The 27,113-nt window shown below is 31.1% G+C and overlaps 1 protein-coding gene across 6 annotated transcripts in view; it reads left to right on the top strand.

The window, feature by feature from the left end:
• Window positions 1–26,790, top strand: part of LOC106467248 (serine/threonine-protein kinase OSR1-like) — a 44,220-nt gene extending 17,430 nt beyond the window's left edge. For 5 of the 6 annotated variants that reach the window (XM_022395380.1, XM_022395382.1, XM_022395384.1 and 2 more), the window contains exons 8-17: window positions 1,057–1,190; window positions 7,160–7,208; window positions 9,628–9,693; window positions 11,656–11,778; window positions 12,634–13,203; window positions 13,526–13,587; window positions 13,981–14,033; window positions 18,619–18,687; window positions 21,943–22,003; window positions 23,926–26,790. In XM_022395380.1, the coding sequence (XP_022251088.1) occupies window positions 1,057–1,190; window positions 7,160–7,208; window positions 9,628–9,693; window positions 11,656–11,778; window positions 12,634–13,203; window positions 13,526–13,587; window positions 13,981–14,033; window positions 18,619–18,687; window positions 21,943–21,992 (1,176 nt within the window). In that variant the 3' untranslated portion in view covers window positions 21,993–22,003; window positions 23,926–26,790. The remainder of the gene's footprint in view (window positions 1–1,056; window positions 1,191–7,159; window positions 7,209–9,627; window positions 9,694–11,655; window positions 11,779–12,633; window positions 13,204–13,525; window positions 13,588–13,980; window positions 14,034–18,618; window positions 18,688–21,942; window positions 22,004–23,925) is intronic. The other variant, XM_022395381.1, reaches the window with a different exon arrangement.
• Window positions 26,791–27,113: the final 323 nt, after the last annotated feature.

The following is a 27,113-nucleotide window of genomic DNA, read 5'->3' as shown; positions in this document are numbered from 1 at the left end:
CAAATCTTGCACACCAGTTAATATGTTACATCAATCTCGTATTTTCTTTTAGTTGAGCATACACTTACTTGTACGTTGTACTCTAGGACTTGTATTGGATCTACAGATGAATGATGGAATAGTGTAATTTACTTATGTACGTCAATTCGGTTTTACTGTATTTCAGTGGGTGGCGTTTAAAAGTTAAAACTGCAACTGTAATACACACCAATAATGTAACACCATGTCGTATTTACTTAACGTAGGGCAGTTGCGCTATATCCTAGGGGAGGGCATAATTATTAATTATAGGCCAGAGGAAATTTTGTGCCTTTTTACACCTGTGCCCGGGGGCGACTGCTCCCCTCTTGCTACGCCACTGAGTGGTGTTGATTAGGTGCCTTATTTCTAGTCCATCACTTCTAAATATGACACGAGTAGCTCTGCAATTTCTCAAGTAGCATTGCTTGAAATTCAACTAAACAAACTTAAATATATACAATATACGTGTGATTAAATAGTCAACAGGCATTTTTAAAGTATATTACGATAAAGTTTATCAATTTAATTCCAATATATATTTGGTAATTGAAACAAAGTCAGTTTTAGCTAAAAGAGTCTGTTCTTGAAATTATTCTTTCCTGTTAAATTTTTTAAAATACCTTAAATCAATACTTTCTTTGTTTTTTGTAAGTCAAGTACTCCAAGCACTTTAAAAAAAGTACATTACTTTTATCAGAAGCTTCCAATTTAACCATACAATCTTTTTTCATCGATTTAATTTTTGTATAAGAACTAATTGCTGAATTACAAAAAATATGAGGGAATCTGCATAATTTGTTTTCTTTGCCACTTTTTAGCCCATGTGAAATTGATTGATGAATACAAAGTAATTTTTTTCCATATATATATTACTAAAAATATTTAAGAAAAATAAAGTTACTTGCATGCCTTACAAATTATTAAATAATATTCTGAAACTTCCAAGTAAGTTCATTTTTCATATTTATTTTCAATATTTTTAACATTGTATATTTAAAAGTAATATTTAATTTCTTTTATCTTCTATCATCTTAGATATTAATGCTAACTTTGCAAAATGAACCACCTAATCTTGAAACCGGAATAAAATCCAAAGACCTTTACAAACAATATGGGAAGTCTATTAGGAAATTGATAAGTGACTGTCTACAAAAAGATCCTTCAAGAAGGTGAGCTGTTTTAACTTCAGAATATGATTAGTTTTTTTTCGTTTCTGTATTTTATTTGTTTGTTATTTTGTAGAGGAAGTAAGTTAATTTAATCAAATACTGGTACTATTTCCAATACAGTACCTTACCTCCTTTCACATAAAATATATTCTCGTTCAATGCTGCCCTCTGTATGCAAAATGTTTTCACATGCCACAGGCCTTGAAACTCCCACCTAGAACACGATCAATGTGTTTCACTGTGTCTTCACATGTAAATCATCATGCAACAACCCTCCACCAATAGGAATGCAACACACCCTCCTCTATTTGATTCTACCTAACCATCACTTTTTGTTAAACATTGGTCTTCTGGGTCCCCTGGTGGGACAGCGGATAGCCCAATGTGGCTTGGCTTTAAAACAAACTCTTTCTTTAAAAAATGTCCCCTGGTGGGATAGCAGTAAGTCTATGGACTTATACCACTAAAGGTAGGGATTTGCTTCCCCTCAGTGGACATAGCAGATACTCTGATGTCACTTTGCTATAAAAAATACACACACACATTAATCATTTGTTCATGGATTCCCTATGCAGTGTTCTTTGGTAGACTGTAATAAGAGTATTTAAAAGAAGTACATATTTTTGTGACCTGTGGATGACTTTTTTCTTCATAGGTGTCTTTTTTTTAGATATTCCTGAATCTTTGGAGTCATGTATGGAATCCGTAAAGCAACAATAAACCCTTTCTTCCTTGGTTGGTCGTTTATCTCAGCCTGCTACCATCCCTTACTCTATACCTGTTTCCCTACCTTCACCTTTCAAGCATTTGCCTGTTCCTTACTCAAAGGGTCTATCAGTCTGTTGTGTGACTCACAGTCATACTCTTCACCAACAACAGTTCCAGTGACTATCCGATTGTGTTTGGCCCAGTAGGGGCACATTTTTCAGATCTGTTCAACAGTGGTGGGAGTTCACTCCTGACACGCGGGTGATCAGCTGTTTGTCAGATAGACTTTTTCTTCTCCCCTCCTTCCTTGTCTCCAGTTCCAGTATCCTTCCCATACCTCAGGATCCCGCTACCAGCAAGTTTCTATCAGAGGCTGTTCAGACTCTTCTCTAACATCGTGCTATAAAGCCTGTCAGCCAGCCTTCAACAGATTTTTACTCCAGATTGTTTGTCATCCCCATGAAGACCGGAGACTGGTGTTCTATGATCACTCTGTCCTGCCACAACCAATTTATAGATCTTCCCTGATTTACCATGGAATCTTTTCTCACCCTTCCATGGGTTTTTTTTCCAGATCTGTGGATAACCAAGGTGGATGTCTCAGATGCTTACTTCCATAGTTCCATTTTTCATCAGTCCTGTCCCTCTCATCGGTTTGTCCCAACAGAGTTGTATTTCATTTTTGTACTTTACCTTTTAGGCATGCTTCAGCACTGTATGTGTTTTGTTGATTGGTGAATGCTTTTACCCGACTTATGTATGCTCGAGGGTTATGCTTCCACCACTATATGGATGACTGGCTTCTGTTAGCTCCTTACACTTATCTCTGTCAGGATCAACCTTCTCCACTTTGTCTGTGTTAAATGGAGTTTTCAGTTTTCCACATCCTTTCTTCTTCCTCTCTTTTTGCATGTGTGGTTGTTTTGCTTTTGGGGACTTGAGCTTCCATGGATGCCCTTATCCCCTTGGGTAATGCACTTATCTGTTCTCTTCTGTGGATGTTGCACATCCAATGGAGTCTTGCTTTGGACCACATGGACTCCCCAGTTACTCTTTCCCTTCCCTTCTTGATGATCTCCATAGGTGGTTGAACAGGGACAACACTATAGTGGAGGTTACCACTTCTTCTTCCTGGTATGGATATGCATCTGTTCACTGATGCTTTTCTCCATAGTTGGGGGCATGGGTCAATCAGCAAGAGGCTTCCAGACAGTGGCCTCAGATAGAAATGTCATACCATATCGACATCTTGGAGCTTCCAGCGGTACAGTGTGCATTGGATCATTTTCTTCCTATTGTATGGAACAGACTCATCTTAATCCATTAAAACAATTCCACCTTTGGCTGTTATTTCAATTGCTAAGGAGGTACCTGTTATCATTCCCATTTTGATCGAATATTGGAACTACTTTATGGGGCCCACACACTGCAGATATGTCCTATAGCTTATCATCTACCGAGTGCTTTCAACCTTGTGGCAGATTATCTTTCCTCCACAGAATGGTCACTTGACCCTCAGGTTTTCTGGTGGCTTTGCAATTACTGGGATACTTCATCATTTGGATGCTTTTGCCACTTCTCTCAATACCAAGTAACCTTTTTTTTATCTCTTTCTTCCTGCAATTGGTTTCAGGTGTTGTTTCATATGATACCGCACCTTACCTTTTCCCTGGTCTTTCACCTCTGTTGGAGGAAGCTCTTCAGTTGGGCATGTGGATGACACCTCATATGTTCATCTCCCTTTACTTTCATGAGGTGGCTGTTTCTTCCTCATCGGGATGCTACCTTCCACCTGTCACCATCCTTCTGTGACTTGGTAAGTTATCTTTTTCTATATTCTTACTTTGCTTACAGTTGTATGTCCCCCTTTAGGTCATGAGCATTGCTTGTCCAAATATGCTACTTATCTGTCCATTCCAAAAATCAGCACTGTTCTGGGGTATATTATTTGCTGCCTAGTCACTCAGTTGCTCCATCTCTGTGCAGTGGGTCTCAGATGTTGATGTTGTGTGGTCCTGGCTCTGATCGTCCTGTAAACTGTGGTTACTCAGGACGTGTTCTGGTGATACATGCACTCCAGCCTCTGTGCAGTCCTATCTGGAGGATGATATAGCATGGGTTACTCAGGTTCACTACCTGAGGCAGATGTTGTGCAGAGTGGAACCAGTCCAACTGGTTTTGGATTTGTAGTGAACTACCACATTGGCACATCCTTCCTACCATAGTTTGGTTGTCAGGTTTCCGTATGATTGGTGTTGATTGTGAATTTGCACACATCTGCCCTGTTTATTAGACTGGTATGGAAATGTTCTCTTTCCGTTCTACTCAACTTGAGGTGAAGATGGTGTGGACCCTTCTCCTACCACTGGTTAGATTATGTATGCCCAATGCTGCCTAGTTTTGAACTGGAGTTGACCTGCCATGTAACAGGCTGTTGCTTCCTAGCCACTTTGTACCACGGGAAAGATTCATTTTAGCTTTCCACACCATCCAATTTCTGGCTGGGGCCCTACTTTCATTCTTATCCTGGAATATGATTCCAGTGATTTCAATGAGATGTGGTATCAGAATCACCCAGTTTTTCTCTCATTCATTGGATGTGCTCCTCCCAATAGGTGTCAGTTTATGTGACACCTACTACCAAACTGGGCAAAGAGCATACCTTGTACAGAAGTGGTGCAATCTCCCACATGTTCCTCTCCCAATGGGAATTACCACTCCATGGGTGTACTGCAGATGCTTATATATATCCCTCCACCTTTTCAAAGTGTGATTCTAGCTTTTATGTGAGAAGAGGTAAGGTACTGTTGCGGAAGTTATTATTTTCCTACACTGAAATTATATTTCCGATAGGTACTTACCTCCTCTCACACTTTCCACCCTTCCTCCTCATGTAAAACCAGTGCTTACTGTCTGCCTAATCTCGAAGTGATGATTAGGTAAAATCAAATAGAGGGAGAAACGTGCATCAGAAGGGTGTGTCACGCTCCTATTGGTGGAGGGTTGTTGCATGATGATTTATGCAGTGAAACATATTATGTAGGTAGGAGTTTCAAGTTTTTGCATCTAGAGGGCAGCACTGAATGAGAATAGCTTTTATGTGAGAGGAGGTAAGTATCTATTGGAAATATATTTTCAGTGTAGGCAAATAATAATGTTTGATTTACAGACTTTGACGTATAGGTTTGAAATTTTCTGTTCAGTTTCATGTGTTCTTTCTTAAAATTAATTGCACGTGTAGAACTAAAAATATGACTGTTTGTCTCTTCAGTGACACAAACTTGTTTCATATTCTTCCTGATGGTTTACTACACAGAACCATAATACTGCATGTCAAAGCTATATTTTTCCAATTATTTGTTCTTTGTATACATAAATAGCATACTCCTAATTTTTAACCTTCTAATAAACACGTTACTTGTAGGAGATAGGGTTATGTGAAATTACAATTTAGTTAATCTGCTGTGACTTTCAATTATTATAATAAAAAAATGATAAAAGAATTAATACAAAGGATCACCAAAACAATTGGGTAAATGTTGAAAGTTCCAGAAACTTTTCAAATAGTTGACTACTTTTCAGGAGTAAAAAAGAATAGCCAACTATTAAAAGTGATCAAGTTTCTGGATCTTTTGAAATTTACAACTTGACTGGTGATATTAAAACATATTTTTATACATGTAGATGAAGAATAACTTCAAATCCTAATTTATGTTGTTAATATAAATTTAATTTAATGGTAATAAAAAGATTGCCAAAACAATTAGTTCCAAATTTAAAATAAGTCTAATCTTTAAAATTGAAAAATTTGGTTCAGTCATAATTAATTAGAAATAAGGGAAAATATGCTAAAAACAAGATTAAATTTCAAAATTTCTTAACTGAGGAACAATACAAATTTTGAAAGAGAAACACTAATGCAATTTGGCAGTTTAAAATATATCATAATTAAAAGAGAATGGCTAAAATAAATGTCTTAATGTTACCAAAGTTAGAGTTGTGCAACAAATTTTTGTTAAACCCAACAATAGAAAAAATAGATATACAGTGAAACCCCGATTTTATTTCCCCCCCCCCCCGATTTAACGTAAATTCGGATATAACGTGATGGGTCATTAACTCTTTTGACATGGGCTCGGTCCATGGGACTGACCTCGTAACCATAACCTCATTATAGTTTACATACTAATAACTTTTAATATTTTAAGTGTATCTTTACAAAACCCCGATTTATCGCAACACCATTTGTTTCGCGATGACATTTTATGGACTTCAATGATTGCGTTATAACGGGGCTACACTGTATATCAGAGTATTCACAAAAAATTAAGTCTGTTTTTAAACTTTAAAATGGACATCAAATTGGGCAGTTTTGTGGGAAATATTTTAGAACACACATCGCAAGTGGCCAGGTTTTTTACTAAACTTAGAATTTAAGAGTTTTATCTTAAAATGCTATAGATTTATTTATAAGGATGCATTTAACATAAAAGTTAACATGATACTCAAGATTTCCTTATTAAAACCTTGAAATAGGTTATAAGACATTTTTTACTAATTATTCGTTAGAAAGTCGCAAAGTACAGAAATATCTATAGTTTGAATAATACATGATAAATAGAACCCAAGTGTCATCATCTTGTTTTTTTTTAATATTGCTAGACTTATTCTTTTTTACAGCTAAAAATATTTGGAAAAAATGTCAAAAAATCTATTTCTGATGAACTGCAACTCATAAAGAAGCCTTCAAATGGAAAGATTAAAAACATAGAAATAATATTAATTGTGTTAATTCTAAAGAAACTGCAATAATTAAAGTATAGGCACCAAACAACAGTAAATGAAACTATTTATTTGAAGTGGTCCTTTTTATATTTTAAATTTACATTGTTGATATAATTTGTTTTTCAGTCTTGGTGAAAAATTGGAAATTTACTCTTTAAATTATGATATTTTGATGTTGAAATGCTGTTTAGTCTAATTTGTGCTTCCTTGAGACACTGCTCTTTTATGTTTTGACTCACTTCCTGTGAATTGTTAAACCATCCTCTGTTGATTGCTTATAAAGTAATCAGTTTTGTATCAAGTATGCCAAATTAGCAGAGAAAATGTTTTATTATTTCTTTCATTGTTTTATCAAAAATAAATTTGGTTATTATTTTATGAAGTGCTTTTTCTGTCAAACTCGGCATTTAGCTACAATATTTAAGTTTTGTAACACTTAGTAGTCCTATTGGTCTAATACTGATTTTCTTTTTCAGACCAACTGCTACAGAACTGTTAAAACACCCTTTCTTTAAAAAAGCTAAAGTAAGTCTTTGAGTACATATAACAACTGACTACCATTTCATATTTAAATTCAGATTAACTTTCATAGAAATATAAATATTGAGTACATGTAAAAAAAGAAAAAAGGCAATTTGAAAATTATGTCACTATGTCAGTGAGTACGCATCTTCCAAGGTCTTGTTCAGGAAGAACAAAATTTTGTCTATTCTATAATTTTTCTTAGGGTTTCAAAACTTATTTTCTGTATTAACCAAGACCTAGCAGTTTTGTATAACAAATTTTCAGTCTCCCAAAAGTCATTTGCCATAGACTGAATATCTGTAAAAATTAATCTAAAAATCAATATGACACTGAAGACATTCAATCAAAGTAACATTCATATGTTCATCAGTGCTCAATGCCATTATCTAAAAAAAATCTTCAAAGAAACAAAAAAAGCAGTGTTAATTTCCTCAATGTGAAAATGGCTATTAAATTTTGGGACACCCTGTATTGAATTTATATGTTTTTCTCCATATGATTTGAGTAAAACTATCATATCTATTGCATAATTATATTTTAACCCACAGATTGTGATTCTGGACTGAGTGTCTATTAAGAAATGCTCTTTAGTTAATTTCACAAATTAATGATGTAGGGTACTTATGGTCTTTATAGCACTGTGATAGATTAATATTTTATACACAAAATGATGGGAAACGGTATCATATAACAATACGAAATACTGTTTGTAAAAATGATAAATGTTTACTAAAAGTATAGTGAGGTTCTGTGTTATATGTAGCTCCTAAAAGGGGCTAGATTAAATTTTGTGGCTTTCTAACACTGTTACACTAGCAGGAATCCTAACTCCTCTACGTATGTTGTTTACTCATGGAATTATAAATGCACTTATAAAGGAATTTATTTCATACTGCATAATTATTTACACAATTGATATATCAGTAGTAAAAGAAACTTGTATTAGAACTATGACCTATACATTAACAGCAGTACATGTCACTAGTTATTTTGTTTCTCAAACTTCAGTAAAAGAATGTATTAGAAATCTTCTGTAGAGGTGAAAACTGTTACCAGATAGCATTTGAACTTATGACACTGTCCAACAAGTGGTGTTATGGTTTCAGATGCAATCCCTTCAGAAGAATTGTATCTTTACAGCATGATGTGTTGTCATTTCTGAACGTTTCTACAGCAAAATATTCTGGTCTGCAAGTGTGTTTTTATGTTTCTTTATATATACATATTTAGGCTGAAATTTCCCACGGCACAGTTAGTACATTACCATGAACAGTTTATAAGTTGTGTTTCAGATATAATTTCTTTTTTTTTTGTGGGTTACATGAATAGTTAGGTATAACAGTAAGTCTGAATGTTTTCAATAATGTTATTGTGAAAACATTAATTTATTACTACTAAGATATTAAATGGTTTTAAAATCTCTGTGAATTTTAGTAATGTGTAGTATTTTCCTTTACATAAATGTTGAAGAGTTTTTTTCTTTAGTAGTAAAGGATGGGTTATTATATGACATGCTTCAAGTAAACATAAACTTTATTAAACTATAAGGTCTAGAACTGCTTCTTTTTTAGAGTTGGAAAAATAAGTTAGACCTACTATTTTCAGTGCCTGATAGTAAGTGATCTAGCTGTTATTATTATGGGATACCAAGAGCCTTTTTGACCAATCGAGAATGAAGTGATTCCCAAACTGCCCCACTAAATGGGAACTAATAGCTAAATTCAGTCCTAATCCACCAAATTTTCATTAACGATTTTCTTAAATCCCTTCAAAGTTACAACTTATATCTCTTTAAATTTGCAATCCTGTTGGAGAAATAAAGTTGCCGTGTCTGACCATTTGAATTTTAAACTTACATCTCTTGCCATATTGTCCTCATACTTCAACACAAAAAAAAACCTGATGCACCAGTCTTATCAATTCATTTAATAATTTTGATAACTTCAGTTAGATAATTTCTGACTATTTTTTTTTGGAAAAGATAACAAGTTATGGGATCTTACTCTACCCCCATAAGACAATCTATACATCTCCAGAATATTCAAAGTAATCTACTTCTGAATTATTTTTTTCAACCCATATGACTTGTCCTTCCCAAGATAAAATGACTAAAACTGTACCACTGCATCCAATACTCCTAATTAGTCCTAACTAGGGAATTATACAACGAAACCATGGCTTCTTTATACTTGTACTGAATATTCCTATATATACAACTCAGAATTCTGTCAGTTTTAACCCCTTGCAATAGAACACTGTTTTTCATCCACATAATGAAATCTAGATCTATTTTCAAAGATTATTACTAGCTGATTTAACTGGTAAAGGAATAACAAGTTTTTTAACTACTGTACATCTGTTTACTTTTGTTATGTCTGTAACGTGTAATTTAATAAGTTTTGTCACCAAAAACGTTTAGGACAAAACTTACTTGGTGGAAACCTTGGTAAAGTGTGGCCCAAGTCAAGAGGAAAGAGCAGAAAAGGTAATAGACAAGAACCTAAATATATATATTTTTTGTTTTTAAGACCCCCTCTCACACATCAATAATTTATCATGATTTGTAAAGTCTTTTTCATCAAACAGTATCAATAAATTTTTCAATGTGTTTGAGATACTGATACTGAATTGTAATTAGCATTATGAATACATTCTTCAGTATTATTTTCTTCATTTATAATTATATTAAAATATAAATTTTTTATGCAGCTTAAATTTACTTTTCTTCCTCGCCATCTTGTATGCCAGTGTGACTAACTGATTGCTTTGAAAGTTGCTCTGATAATATTATACTCTGGTGCCATGTATTTTAAATTAAAGTTTTTAATTTAAAAAAAAATTATATAACTATCTGGAAATACCTAAAACTATCATCTTTAAAACTTCTAAAGTGCAAGAATTATCAACTCTATTGAGATACTTTGTTTTTCAATTGTCTTTGCATTATTGTTTCCTAAACTTTACCAGAGATTGCCAGGGAATCTTCATTAACATAATTCTGTTTGTTTCTTTTGTTTCTGCAGAAATAACTGATAATCACATAAAAATCTGTAGGAAAAGCAGACCATATGATATAACATTTATCAATGTACATTGAATGGTTGGATTTCAAAGATTTTTTTATATATAACCAGAAATTAAGTTGGAAAATATTATTAATGCCATCACTACCTTAGGATGCATTAAAATTTAAATAAAAAAATCCATTACTTATCATGAGGGCCTTAAAATTCTTTAAGTATTTTTATATAGATATCATATGTATGTATAAATATAGTTAAAGCTTTAAATTTACTAAACTTGCACAAAAGACATCTATAAATAAAAAAACTGTTGCATCATTTACGTTCAAAATTTCTAGTTTTTTTATATAATAAATTTGGCCTAGTGACTTGTGTGCCTGGACTACAAATCCAAGACTTTATGGTTCACAACCCATTGTCACAAAAACATGCTCTGCAATTTGGGGCTATGGTTGTGCTCTAAAAGTGATGGTCAAATCCAACTTTTCAATCAGACAAGAGTGGTCCATGAGATGATGGTAGTTTTGCAAAAGTCTATGACAAACATATAACTGATTTAACTTGAAGGTTCAAGAAATATCTATAAAATTTTGTGATTTTCCACTAGAAGCAAGAAAAGAAATACAAAATCACATGGTTTAATTATGATATGCCTCATTATTGAAATTCTTTGTAATATTTTCATAATCAATCATTATGCTTAAGGCCATAAGTCTTTAAAAATATGTTGTCCTTTATCTAATGTAGTCTTTCTAATTTTGTAACATGAATATTTCTGTCTATTTTATTAATAAATGAAATTCTTCACTCATTGACAAGTAAGTATTATAGTTTCCTGTCTTAGTTTTTGTGGAACTAGACTAAAGTATAACTCTAAGGAGCTCTATAAACCTTCTGTTTAAAATCAAGTACTCTCTGTTTTATAGAAAGTCATTAATTTGCTAGAAAGACTCAAATTGTTGCTACTGTAAATGAGAATATTTCTCACTAGATTACAGAAAAACTTGCAAAATACTGAATGTTCAAATGTAACAATAAATAATGTTCAGTTGTAAAATACAAATTACCTTGCCATGTACATTTTCGTCAGTTTTTTCAAAATAGTTGGATAACAAGATGTTCATTGGAGGATCAGAATAATTTGACCCTCAGTGGCTCAGTGGTAAGCTTCAGGACTTATAGCACTAAAATTCTAAGTTTGATCTTTGCAGTGGACACAGCCCAGATAACCTTTGCCATTAACAACAAACGGGCAAAAACAGTTTCATCTGTATATTCCTCTTCCTATATTTAAAATACCATTTTATGTTGACTTATTAGCATTAAGTACAATAACTTTTTATTGTGTGTGTCAAATATAACTGTCTTTTAGAAACAGTTAGTAGTTAGAAAGTGATACAAGATGAATATTTTGTTTGTTACAGTTAAAGAAAAATAGACGATTGCCTGGTGCTATTGGGCGTTTGCACAGGATGGAAAGTGGAGACTGGGTTTGGTCATCGGATGAAGAATCGAGTGATGAAGATGATTACATCAACTTTGCTAGAGTAAAATTTTCAACTAGATATCCAATTTAAGCTTTTAACATTGGCAAGCCATAAGTTTAGATAATGCATGTTTTTAATAAAATATTAACTTATAGCTGTATTTTATTTTTAACAAAGTGATATGAAGATATCCTTTATATATTTTTTATTTTAAAAATGTCAACACTAGCATGGGTAACAGCCACATATTTAGCTGAATTCAGTGATTAAATATAATTTCCATTTATAGGCTTATGTAAAATATATATTAAGTAAATCTGTTGGTGCAAACTATATGTGTGTGTATTTTACCAAAATATTAACTAGTGTTACATTACTTAAGTTTTAGTTTTTTGCAGACAGAAAATGAAGGAATTTTGTAATCTCACTAATAGTTATGGTAGTATATAGAGTCTAGCCTGCACTTAAATATTTTTATTGATTTTCAATTATTATTTACATTTACTGTGGAAAGTCAGTGTTTTTTAAATTTTATGTTATTTAGAATAAGAAAATCTGCAATTTGGAAATGTATATATACATATATATATATATGTATGTCTGTGTGTATATATATATATATATATATATATATGTATGTCTGTGTGTATATATATATATATGTATGTATATGTAAAAATATTTTTATGTGTATTACACACACATTTTCAAGCTTTATCATCAACATATAGATACAAACAGTTTTTAAATTAATTGTTTGTCTTCAGGCTTTCTTTTCCATTTATACACATTCCAAAATTTCAGTTAATATTTAATCATTAATAAAATACAAACTTCTGGTGAACTTAAGTTTAATATTTTTTTCTTTTTTATAAGAAGCTGGTTGAGCTATATATTGTTTATGTTTATCCATAGGAATGTAAAGTTGTTGTTGTACCACCATGGACAGAAGGGAAACCACCTTCAGAAGTGGAGTCTGTATCAAGTGCATCATCATCACTTAAAAATCACCCACCAGGAGAAGAAGAAGTAACTTTCGTTAATCAGGCTCAACACACATTTACTATTTCTACAAAACTTTCCTCCCTAGACCTGAAAAATAATTTGAAACAAGACACTCTTGCTGGAGAATCTGAAGAAACTGCTAAGCCAACAACACCACATGATGCTCTGATCAAAACTTCAGAACCAGAACATTTGTTATCTGAACAAAACCAGGGTCAACAAAGCACCACAAAATTACCAGAAACAATTCTAGAAAATAAACTTTCCCAACAAACAGAAGATTTTGAGGTTACCCAACAGACAAAAGATCTTGTAGAACAAACTAACACTCCTAATGAAACATCTTATAACAATAATACATCTCAGCTAATACAAGAATGGGACTTTAAGGTGGGAGACAGACAGACATGTGTTGTTACACCTGTTATCTCCCACCAAAGTAGCATACATCAAGAAGAACAAGCCATCATATCATCTGAGGTACACAAATTTTGTAGGTTCATATATGCTCATATATGTTTTAAATGAACTTAAACAAATTTATATTGATATGAAACACTGTATGACAGAGTTATGACTGTAAAAAATTGGTAACTTGAGAAAAAGTTTTGATATATAAGTAATAATAAAATAATTTACAGATGTGAAAGACTACTGTTTATTTTGTATATAATGAGCTGCTAGGTCAGAGTATTGAATAGCCTTTAGCCTTAGGAAGTGTATATAATGTTGCATGAAACACATAGTAGTTTGCTTTATTAGCCCTTACTGGTTTTTGTTTCTAATTGTGTTTGTCTAATAGAAAGGAGAACCTGCCAAAACTATCAACTCAGACACAAACATTGGCTTAGTTTTAAGGCTAAGGTAAGCAATTTATTATAGATTTTATATTTCACATTTATTACAGAAGTTATTTACATTTCAGTATTTCCTATGAAGTTTTTAATGCGTAAAAACATTTAACACTTCTCTTTTCAGGATATATTGTTTTTACAAGTTTATTTGTAAAACAAGATCAATATATATATATAAAATTAATGTTTAATTTTTAATTTCAATTTTATTAAAGAAGTTGTTTACATTTCATTATTTTTTCTAAAGTATTTATGTGCAAAGATACTTTAAATCATCTAAAAAAAATATTGTTTATGTAATTTTATTTGTAAAAACGTTGCAAGTTAAATTGAGGAATGAATTAGAAGATAAGTTATCTAATTTACTTAAATATTTACTAGATTTTTTAACAAATTCTTGCAGAAATGGGAAGAAAGAACTGAATGACATTCGGTTTGAGTTTTGTAAAGGAAGAGGTAAGGTGACAGCCATTGATTTTTAGTAAGCATATATTTCTTAAACATTAAAACATGTTCCTGTCATTTCATTATTTGTTTATTAGTAATTATTTTGATTAGTTTCTCAGTGGGTTATTGGTGTCTTTAAAGGATTCAGTTTCTCATGGTGGACAAGGTGTGGAGAGCCTATTGTATGGCTTTGTGCTAAAACACAAAAACATATAAAATGTTTTGACTATAATACACAGATTAATTTATAGCAAAGAATATGCTTTAATATGATGAATTTCAGAATGTCAGAAGAAAAATTTCAAGAAACTCTTTTCACCATAATTAGCTTTTATTAATCTATTTAGTGAATACAATTCAGTTGAATGCTTTTTTTAACTTACTGTTATTTATTTCAATAAGAATGTTAAACGTTTAAAGTATCCTGCACTTTTAGACAAATGTAGTTGTGCTGATTACAACATTAAATTTTTGAAACATTTGGACAAACTAATATATCCCAGATTATGTAACATAGAAATGTAATATATATATATATATGCATAATGCACAATCAAATAATATAAAAGCATGTTATTATTTATTTGCCCCTTTGCTTTAGTTCATCTAGTAGCTTTATATTTCACTATAAAACAAGAAAGATGTTAATATTTTGTTGATATGAATAACTGTTAGTTGGCTGATCCCAACCATAAAACAAACTGGAAATGTAATGAGACTTGACTTGACCTTTCTGTATTAACGTGTGCATAGTCTGTGTGTAATCTTTTAATAATTATATATTTTTAATCAATTCTAATAGTTTGATCTTGATACAGAATTTGGTAATTTATATTTTTTTCTCAAAGAAGCAAAAATACAGTAAAACGATTAGCTATTTCTATTAGTTAAATAACAAAATGTTGTTGAAAAAAATAACTTGGAAAATTTTCTTTTCATACTTATTTCCACTGAAAAAACCAAATAAAAAAAAAACTCCAACTTCCTATTGGGTGCTACACAATTATTAGGATATCTTTCTCTAGAATAGTTATGAATTATATTCAGTACTGACATCAGTGTTGACACTTTGTGTCAAATTTTCCAGTAGGAGGTTGATTAGATTATTTTGTTTATGGTTTAAATAAATCTCAAACTCCAGAAACAAAACATTTGAAAAAAAAAATCTGAGATCTCTTGAAAATAATTTAAATTTGAAGTATATATATGTGTTAAGTATGCAGTTTACATTATAAATGCTATGCTAATACAATACATATCTTTTATTTCAAACTTATTCTCTGCATATTCAGTCTAACTGTATTGATATTGTAAACATTACTTGAGTTCAATTTTAGATGAAAGTTAGTAGATAATCTTTACAATTTAATCTATGAGTGCAAAGCTTCATGAAGAACATTTGATAGAAATGGTTAATAAGAAAATATTTATGGTACAAATCACAGCACTGAAAAACATGATGACCCCAACTCTTTCAAAAAGTAAGCCTTCTTTCTCTATCTTAGAACAAGCATTCAAGTTCCTGAATATTATGTATTGTTATCTATTTACTTTCTAGATTTTTTGTGTTGTCTTAGTAACATGGCTGTAACACAAACAGTGGTAAAACTAAAAGCAATTTAATGAAACAAATTATTAGGTATTAATACTCTTGTCTTCCATAGTTTGTATTAAAGCCATGCACGTGTCTCGTGTTTCTATAATAATATCCTCCAAGTTCAGTGGAAATCTGTGACTCATATATGCTCCTGAACCAATTTACAAATGTTGGATGATGTCATGGATATGAACATGCACTCTGCACTTTGGAATATAGGTACACCCTAAGAGACGCAGTCAAATCCAAATAACCAGTCAGAAAAGAGTAGCCCAAGATTTGGTAGTAGGGGCTGTTCACTAACTGCCTTCTTTTTTAGTTAATTAATTCAAATTAGGAATGGCTATACCCAAATAGCCCTTGTGTAAATTTGCACAAAGATTCTAAGACATTCAATCTTATCAGAAAATTCTATAAACTTTTAAAAATTATGAAATGCCAAATGAGCAATTTGAATACTGATTTATACATTTGTTTTGTTCCACTATCTTAGAAAAGAAAACGTTAAGCTACTTGGCCATGCATAGGAACCATACAGGAATAATTACTAAACTGTCTTATCAGTGAATTAATACAGAATGTTAAGTATGTTACATTAAAATGATTTTGAATATCCAAATCAGCAAGCCACATAACAACCACAGCTCATATATAGTCACTGTAAAATTGCTTGTATCTGAACTATATTTTGATCTTGTTTCGTATTTCATAGGTAGTGCAATGCTACTGAAAATTGATGTAAAATATTCATACACTCGTACACTCAGATCATTAATATGTGTTCAGATCAGGGATTTAGAATTTCCAAGATGGGATATTCCTTGTACTTAATAGCATTGTAAAAAAATAAGTATGGTGTTTTGTAACAGGCTAGAATCCATAAACACAAAGGTCAGTGGCAAAAGCTCTCCATGTGCTCTAGGCAACAGTACACACATAATCAAGAATGATTTTCATCTGGAAGTGAGGCTTACAGTGTAGGGTTCACCAAGATAAGTAGCTGTAGAATGGAATAGGTATTCACGTTATTCCATACAAAGATGTACCAGTCAAGTCCTAGAATGCAAAATCTATGGATTTCTGTATGATCAGATTTTTGAAATGGGTATTGGGAAAAGTGTCATCCTTCTACACTATATGGATTATGGAAATGTTCCAGGGAGGGGCAGTGTGCTTTAGATATAACAGTTTTATGTTGGAGTTTTTAGTGGTGGAAACTGTTCTTTAGGTCTATCTTCAAGTCCCAACAAGTTTGGAAATAATATAACTGTATAAAGTTATCACAAAAAAAACTTATATTTTCAAAGTGTATAATAAGAATTGATATCTTAGCAAATTGAAAGTTTGTTTTTTGTTTTAGAACAAAGCCACATTACGCTATCTGCTATGTCCATTGCAGGGAAATGAACCCAGGATTTTAGCATTGTAAGTCCATAAACTTACTGCTGTCCCACTGGGGGGACAGATTAAAACTCAAAATAGAAGAATAAAATTGGACATAATAAGAGCCTTGAGAACTCGTACATATCTTAGTATAAATGTGTGCAATCTAACATATGTTTCTTGCAATATAAGGATCTTTGCATGAGAAAAAAACTATACTTAACAGTTAACGTTAGCTTAGTAAGCTCAACATTGTACTAAAATTGTTTGTAAGCTTTTTCTTTATACTCATTAAAAGCTGTATACTATTTGAATGAAGATCTGAGCAGAGCGTTAGAACTGTAATGGGAGGCTGTGTAGGCTAGTCGTATGGGGTTTGACTTTAACACCAGTTATATGTGAATTTATTTAAATCCAGGTAAGTGAAGTACACAAGTCACCAACTCAAGGAAGATTACAGTTAGAATAAAGAAAGAATTGGCTCAGAAACAGAGATTCAGAATATATGTAATACTTTGAATATTCATCTACATTCATAGTATCAAAACTATCTAAGAATAGTTCCTTAATAAAGACATCAAGTTTTTTCACTTTGAATTAGCAGTTGTTCATTAATTAGATTTTCAATAACATTCATCAAATCTGAAACTACATTGAACAAATTATCAATTAGCTTATTATGCAACAGACATTCAGACATAGTTTAACTTCTGTAATCTGGTTAATACTTCTTTTAAAATATCCTTTAACAAAGCTATTGCTTTGATAAATCTTACTAAGTCTACAAGTGAGTTCTATTTCAACATCATCTTATTTTTTGTACATATCATACATCATTTCCTAACTACAATGTTAGACTAGAGATTGATAGAGTATCAATTTATAGTTACAAACAGTATGTGTGGTGGAGATTCATCAAGTTTTGTAATACGGCAATTGTCAGGAATCAGGATTACAACAAGTCTAATAGTCACTGGTTTCTTCACCGGAGAACTGACTTTTGAGCCAAAAACACGAGATTAAATACTCATTTTTATGTGTTCTTTCAACTAGCACTACAGGCTTAGTTTGCAAGTAGACCCTTTGTCTAACTGGTTTAATTCAGCTGAATCATTGAACAAAAGCAAAAACTAAGATAATAGGCATTGGTTAAGAGCTGTTAGATGGTTGCCTACTTACATGTATCTATCCGGAAGTTTCCTTCTGATCAAAGTTTTGCCATCCATTTTTTTATGTGGCTTAGCTTCTTGAGTTAATGAAGATAACATAAACATTTGGTAGCTATTCTCTCTCTGCTATGATTGCACCTGTTTGTCTTCAGACTGCTGGTTTTAATTTCATATGTCTCAAATTGGATTGCATCTTGATCGACTTATGTTTTAATTTTTCTTTCTATTTTCTTATTTGGATAACTGTCCTTGTAGAAGTTCCAATGGTTATACGTTAATGTGTACATCTGTTCTCTGCTTATCATGCATGTGCATTATGTATGAATATTTATGAAAATTTATATTTCTCATCACAAAAGCATTTGTAATTTCTATAAAAATGCCTCAAATGCCTTAGAACTTATCATGGGTGTAAACCGTGTTCATGTATTATGTTTTTTATCAGATTTTGTAGATGGAATAGCATCAGAACTTGTACAGGCTGGATTAGTGGAAAGAAAAGATGTTGAAGTAGGTAAGTTTCCTTTTATTCATTCTTCAATCATCAAACATGTATAAATATGTCTCACATTTATAGCCAATGTGTTTCCTTGAATTTTGTTTCAGTGGATTAGAATAATATTTATCAAATTCTCTGTCAAAATCTATGTACATAACTTACCTCTTAGGAACTACAATAAAAAGTTCACCATACATTAATACTTGGCACAATCTGAATCCAAAGGTGTTTAAAAAACTGACCTCAAATTTAGTTACACCTTTCCCTCTATCTTGTACAGTAGTATGATGCTCACCAGTACTTAGCATTTGATCTGAACTATGAACTGTGATGGTAATTCCTCGTCATCTTACCCATTATTATGAATGTGCTCAACAGTGCTTCATATTTTGAATAAGCTATGGATCCTGCTGGTAATTTTTCATCATCTTACCCATTGCTTTGGATTTTCTCAACAATGTTTCACATTTTATGTGAACTGTGAAATCTGTTGCTAATTCACCCCATCTTGCATCTTACTATGGATGCGTTCAAAAATTTTTCACATCTTAAGGCAGTTGTGAATTATGCTGATAATTCATTCTCATCATCTTCATGACTATGGATGTTCTCAACAGTATTTCACATTTTACATGGACTAAGAATTCTGCTAGCGATTAAGCTATGCTCAGTCCATGTTCTACCTAGGATTAGGGCACATGATATTTAGTGACATCTGCCTCAAGCATAATTGGTTTTTTGTATTTAGTTTATTATTTATCATATTTCTTTATAACAACCAAATTTCAGAATATCAAATGAATTGTCACTAAGAATACCACTTGGAAACCATATGATGCACTAATAATAGTACAACAGTAGGTTTAACATGCATATATTCTTAAGTCATGTAGGTACCCCTTTTTCTCTATGAAATTTGCATCTTAAAAATGTTATACACACAACAAGTATTGGAGATATTATTCAATTAGCTATTTTAAATGTTTACATTTTTCATTGACGTAGCTATACCTGTTGAAATTTTACATATGGAAATTCAGAATTCATTCCACATAGTGTGTGTAAATCCTTGCAAAGACAAAAGTGGATTGTTCAGACAAACTCTTTTTTTTTTGCTCCTCAATTGTATAATTACCAAGTGAATATTCTTCTGTATAAATTGCAAATAAATATAATATAAAATACAACCCCATGGAATACAATGATGATGGTGGGTTAACATTCCTGTTCCAGTGTTTATTCAGGTACACTGATATCCATCAGATAGTTAAAAGTGTACACAAGAACACAGATTCAGAACTGTTAAATGAAGAATATACTGATCACAGACAGCAAAGGAAAAATATGAACACAAGTGAACATGTAAACAAATCTTTATTCACAATAACGTGCCTACACAGGACAAGTACAGAAAGAGTTATTATTTCCTACACTCTCAAATCAGAAAAAGGGGTTCACTTCCATAACCAAAAACTATATGAGTCAGTAACAATCTTTGAATTTAAAAACAATTAAACTTGGACTACATTTGATAAAATACTTGAAGAAAAATTATACAAAAACATTTGAATCAAAAAATCCTTAGCAAGAGCAGCATGAGACCTGATGGACTTGGACAACAATACTTTTTGGATTTTTTGTGATCATTAGTTTTAGCTAACCATTCTTCCTCCCACCTCTGTTGGCTGAGACTATTAATTTTAAGCAACCTCTCATCACTAAGGATAGAGGCCGATGTTTAGTAGAATTTGAGCTACTAATATTTCTTTCTTAATTCCTGATGCTCAGGGTTAGTTGAGTTTAAGCAGCTGTGTGTTCCAAAATCTAGAGATTAAAATTATTTTGGAAAAAAATCCTTTTCACAAATGTGTGGGTCTTAGATTTATTTGATCTTAAATAATCACTCTTTCCTAGGTTCAGAGGCTAAAACTTTGAATAATTTTGGGTTATTACTCTCTTTTTTTTAATTAAGAGAAATAATATATTTTTGGCATTTATCATTCCATAGATTTAATTGAGTTTGGGAAATTGCACCTTTTGAATTCCTCCAGCTGAGTTTTAACTCATTTTGGACAATGACGTTTTCTGGAATCCTCTAGCTCAGGTTTCCTTGATTTTATTCAATGATCCTTTTTTGATTTAGAAACTGAAAGTTAATTGAGTTATGGAAATAACTATTTCTGGATTTCATCAGCTGAAATGTAATTGATTTTGATATCTATTCATCTGTGGTCTACAGACTAAGATTTAATTTCATCTAGATACAACTAAGTATGTACACCTAAGGGAGGATAATTCCTTCAAATATTTCTTTTGTAATAAAAACAATTGTTAGCAATTTTGAAATAAAATAAAAAGATACTTTATTTTTGTCATTAATATACATATATACAGAGTGAGGAAAAGGTTTAGTTTGTAATACATGGCTGATACAGTTGGTATTATATATGGTTTGTACCAATCAAAATATTACAAAAAACAATTAAGATATATTCTAAATGAAACAACTGTATAGCCACTTTACCTCAACCTCTATACACACACACACAAATCTCTCTCTCTATAGATATATATATATATAGAGAGAGAGAGAGTGAGAGAGAGAAAGAGAATGAGAGTTATTCATGTAACCTAAACTTATTCTAAAATACAAGTCTTTCATTTATTTGTTTTTTAATTCTTAGAGGTTTCTTTGTTTTAAGATGTTTTTGCTTACCATAGTTTTACTATGGACTTTAAATAACAATAATCAAGAGGAAATATGTTTTAAGTTCATGATTATGGAAATCTGGATATTAGCAAATGAAGGTTGCTGGACTTTAATTTCAGTATCAAATTTTTGAACAAACCAAGGATGCACAACTATGCCACATCTAATTATTAGAGAGAAGATCACATAATTTAAAACTTATATAATAAACTTGGTAATTTTAAACAAATGTCTTTTTTTGGAAAATTAATAGGGATTGGTCATTATATTTAACGAAATGTACATATTTCTTTACTTTAAAATAGCTTATACTACATTTGAAAATAAGCAGTAAAGATTTCTTTAAAAATCATCTTTCTGCCTTTGAACAAATCCATTAAGTTCTCAGTCCAGTTTCTCTCAAGATTAGTTGTTGTTTTTATTGTTTTGTTAACTTTAGTTCTTAGTTGTGGGAGAAGAAGCATTGAAACATGATTTCATGTTTTGTTTTAAATATAAAGAGCTTATTATACACATGTTTAATGTTGAAAGCTATTTAAAATATGTGATACTTTTCTCAGTTGCAGCTAATTTGCAGAAGCTGGTAGACAACCATCTTTGGAATCATTAACATTCCTGCTGGTAGGAACTTTAAACTTTGATCCTTCTCAGATTAATTGATTTATTTTAATGTTCCCTATGAATTATTTATTGATGCTGATAACAGCCAGTGGTTAAAAACATGCAAAAGATAGGTGAAGACTTTTTTCATGTTTCTAATGAATGCTGGAGAAAATCTTTTCAATCATATGAATATAAAAGTTTTAAAGAATGTAAAAAGAAATAATTGGTGATAATAAGTTTTACTATATCTCACTTTAAGCTTGAACAACAACTGAATCACCTAAATACATATATGTATGTTCTGAATAGCAACTGAACAAATGTAACTTTTTTGTTCTTGTTTTATTTCCCTGAATACTTCAGTTGAAAATGAATGTTTTTTTTATGTTGATATTTATGAAAGTTGGATACTAGAGATCTTAAAAACAGGTGATAATTACCTAAAAAATTCACAATTTTATAATACACCTTTTCATTTTATAAGTTTAATCTAAATAATGAAATTCGAATAACTATAGCAAAAATAAAATTAGGCTTGAATTTTGTGCTTAAAAAACATTTAGAAAAAACTGCCAGTTCAATAATCCTAAATAAAGTTACTAGTATGTCTTGATAACTATGCTTGAAACCCAAGGCATAAGTGTCAACAGAAAGAAACGAAAAATATTAACTAAATTTTAAAGTTTTTTAGCATAAAATAAATTAAGGTATGTTAGTTATTTGGAAAAAAATATGAAGCTTTTTTTTTATAGTGTGACAATTTACATTATTCTTAAAGTGTATTTAAAAAAAATATTATTGACATACTGTATATTACTGTTACCCTCAATATTTATTTATATTATTTTCTTCCATTTGTTCAAGGTAGTTAGGGTGCTCAACTCGCAATCTGCGGGTCAAGGGGTCGAATCCCCGTTACACTAAACATGCTCACCCCTTCAGCCATGGGGGCATTATAATGTGACAGTCAATCCCACTATTCGTTGGTAAAAGAGTAGCCCAAGAGTTGGTGGTGGGTGGTGATGACTAGCTGCCTTCCCTCTAGTCTTACACTGCTAAATTAGGGATGGCTAGCACAGATAGCCCTCATGTAGCTTTGTGCGAAATTCAAAAACAAACAAACAAACCATTTGTTCAAAATCAAATTTTTTTTAATATGCAAGTACTAAGTTATTCAGAATTGAAAGAAGCAATATAAGGTATTGGTCATATTGTTCTAAATATTCACTGGTTAGAACAAAAGTATGAATAATATTTATGTATAAAAATAATAACTTGTGATTAGAGTAAACTACATACTTAAAGTAAAGTTATTTGTACTTTTTACATTGGTTAACAGACATAAAAAAGCCTGATATTACTAAACACAATTGATTTATATGTTACATTCCAATATTTCACCTTGCAGCTTCATCAGCAACACAATTTATTGGTCAGTAACAAATAAAAAGATTCTCTATACCAATATATGGTTATTTTCCTGTGTATTGTAATAAGTAACATGCAACTCCAGCCAGCACTACAGTATTTAAAAAAAAACTTTTTCATTGCTGAAGTTGTAAGTACTGTTGTTATGGTAAAGAGGAGCTCTTACAGAACTGTTTTTTTAGGAGTGACAGTTATTATCCAGATAAAAACTTTTAAATGAGTACAGAAAAGCCAGAAAACCTTTTTTCTTGACTGAAATCCATGTGTTATCTCATTCATTTTGGGCACATACTAACTAAAGCCACGAGAATTTTGGAACAAAATGTCAATGTTTTTAGAATGTTTTTTTAAAAGCTTTTGACTGCCTCTCTCAGTTATATACCTCACATATAAAAGATGGAAGATTCTCGTTAGAAAGTGGATTGAAATTTATTGGAGTTTGTTTTATATTTTTATTTGTTTAAGTACTTGGAATTTCTATAAAATATCATTATTTGTATAATTTTTCACAGAACCAAGAACATGAAGAGGACAGCTATGAGGTTCTAAATGAGAAGTCACTTATTGGCTATGGCCATCTCTCTAGAACTGAATAAGGAGTGTGCAATATATGTATATTCATCCAACTTGGCAAAAAGAACAAGCTTACTACTAGTTTATTCCCAAGCTCAACATGATCTGGACAACAAGCTATGCATTTGCATTAAAAAATGTACAAGGAAAGCAACTTTACTTTCAGGGTCTTTATTAACTTTTTCTGATTATCTTCATACAGATCTTTCACAAAGATGTGCACGGTATAGAAAGCAATGTGACTGAGGTGCCCAATGTAAGATTTTTTTAACTTATAACCTAGTTCATTTATTGTCATTACTTACATCTTGCATTTCCTAACAGCAGTGTATCCTGGATTAGATATTAGCTGCTGGAACTAAATAAAACAAGCGGATTCATTAAATTCAACTACTGAGTCATTTTAAAAGTATTTCTGCGTTCAAATGAAAAATGTATGACTATTTGATATTTTCTTACATGTACACAAGAAAGTGAAGCAATAATGTTTAAAACAGAGAACAAGAATTTGAAGATGAATGAAGTGTCTAGACTTTGTACTTGAGCAAATGATGTTACACAATTTTTACTGTGATAGGAAACATGTTGTAGTACATTATTATTTTTTTGTTCAAATACAAGGGTGTCAGTATTTTAATTAATGGTGACTTGGAAAACGAAACGGTGACCAATTTCCTCTTGTTTTACAGTGAAAATGCTGAGTGATTTATTTTATTTGTGAACAGCCAGTGGATTGTCTAGTTTATTTAAGTAACTGTTTACTTTCGTATCCATTAATATAACTGTGAATATTTTAAAGGTGTAATATCTGTTATGGTTTTGGTAGTATGTAGTTTACTATTGTTTTTAGGACTTGAAACTTGTTTTATTTGTTATTAATGTATTTGAATTAATTTTTTGTGAAATAATAATATATGTGCACCAAGGAGTCAAATCTTACTCAAAATTAATGTTAATTATAATTTACTTGTTCAAGTATTCAATGTGAGATGGACCTTACTATTAGTCATGCAGGGGATGCCCACAGTCTGATAACTGATAATTAACTTGGTGTTGTAGATTTTTGTTTATTCACCATAAAAATATTTGGTTTGTTTAATTGTAAGTAAATTAAACAAACTATTTTCTCTCTTAGTATATGATTATACCATTCACTTGGACTTTTTTGGAGTAAGTACTGGTTGTTACACTCACATTTTCAAGTTTTAAGAGAAATTGTTTTTTGGCTCAGCACCTTCTGATCTCTTTTAATAAATGCGTCAGCTTGCTTAAGGTTTCGTTTCTTGTAGTTTTAATTGCAATTTTAAATGTCAGCAATGTATGCAAGAATTAATTATTTACATCTTTCTTTTCTCTTGCATTTAGAGCTTTTATACTAAGTTAAACAAATAACATTGGAAATTGCTAAGTATTTTAATTATAAAATTAGTTATTTGTGTGTTTATATTTACAGTTATAATATGGATAAAGTATTTAAGTATCATTAGCAATCTGTAAACAGATATTGAAAAAAGAATTTAAAATGATGTAAAGTAAATATATTCAAATCTAGGTGAGAGAGAAATAGTGTGAATAAAGAATAATACTTATGCTATTTTAGTACAAATATACATAAGAACTCTTAATCTACAGTGTGATAAAACAATTTTACTATCAAGATTTTAATCTACTTCATTTAACTGACTGTGATTAAAGAGTTTATAGTTAAGTCCTAAATTTTATAAAGTCATTTAGGACAAAAAACTTTGTTTTAACATCCTCCTCTATGACGTGAATATTTCTTTCAAGTGAAAAACATATTCATTATTTCAGTTGTTTTTTTTGTGTGTGTGAATAATTGAACCCAAGAGAGATTTGTTTTTTGAAAAACTGGCCAAAAAATAAAGTTATTTCATGTAAATTACATGTCTTCTGTTTACTGACAGTTGTAAGACTACCAAAGCTTGTATAAAATATTATTTAAGCTTAATCTATATTTATATTAAACAATTGTAGTTTTTTCTTTGTCAGTGTTTTGAGTCCAGGTAATATTAGAATAATTATTATGTAGCTATATGTCATGTTACGTTTATATATACCTTTAATTACTGAAGATTTCTCTTATTTTGAATTGTGTGCATTATATTTTGGTATAAAATTTTTACAAATTAATTTTCTATTTTTAACTCTCACCAACTTAATTAGAATGTGTTACACAGTTTTTTTTTTTTCTATGCACTGCCTCCCAGTGGCACAGCGGTACGTCTGCGGACTTACAATGCTAGAAACCGGGTTTCGATACCCGTGGTGGGCAGAGCACAGATAGCCCATTGTGTAGCTTTGTGCTTAATTAGAAACAAACAAACAATACTATGCACTACTCTTGGACAGGTGAAAGACATCTTTTTCATTCGGGATTATCATTGAACGAAAAATTATTTTGCTAGTGTTTTAGAAATAAAGGAATGAGATTTTTTATTGTCTTAAAGAATGAATAAATCGTTGCATTTATCTAAGATGGTGAATAATATAAATTTTAATATTTTTAAACTTGTTGTTTAAAAGAGAACTATTAATGTGTGGGCACCATCCTCAAAAATCGTATTATAACATATATGTGTGGTAGTGTAGTTACAAAATTATTTTGTTAGTAAAGTGAAAAAATTATTTAAAAATACATTTAAGATGCTCCATACTCGAAGGTTATTGTAAGTTAAATAAATTATTTTGCCTTTCTTGCTTAAAAGAAGTATAATTTCGTTTAACCTACAATAAAAGTTTAAGTTCTCTTAAGAAGTAATTCAAAGAGTATGTAGGTATACTTCAAAAATAAATTAGCCTTATAAAATTTCCCTGATGGACTTTTCATTACTAGCGTTTTAAACATTGAATTTAACTCAAGCTTGTTGCCTAATCTTTATTTTGTAAATCTCTTACAAGTAATCTAACCAGTTTTAAGGCATACACAAAGCGTATTAATTGAATACTGTAATTTTGCCAAAAGCATATATATATACATTTGGCACTTATAATCACCAGTAGTAATACCTTTTCTAGTTGAAATGTTAGTATAAAAATGGTGATTTATTTGAAATACGTGGACAAAATGTTACATTCTATATGAACAAAAGTTGATTTACTCTCTCTA

The sequence above is a fragment of the Limulus polyphemus genome, unplaced genomic scaffold, assembly GCF_000517525.1.
Source record: "Limulus polyphemus unplaced genomic scaffold, Limulus_polyphemus-2.1.2 Scaffold2543, whole genome shotgun sequence".
Lineage (NCBI taxonomy): Eukaryota > Metazoa > Arthropoda > Merostomata > Xiphosura > Limulidae > Limulus > Limulus polyphemus.
The sequence above is the reverse complement of the archived record's forward strand: the minus strand, read 5'-3'. Positions and strand labels throughout refer to the sequence as shown.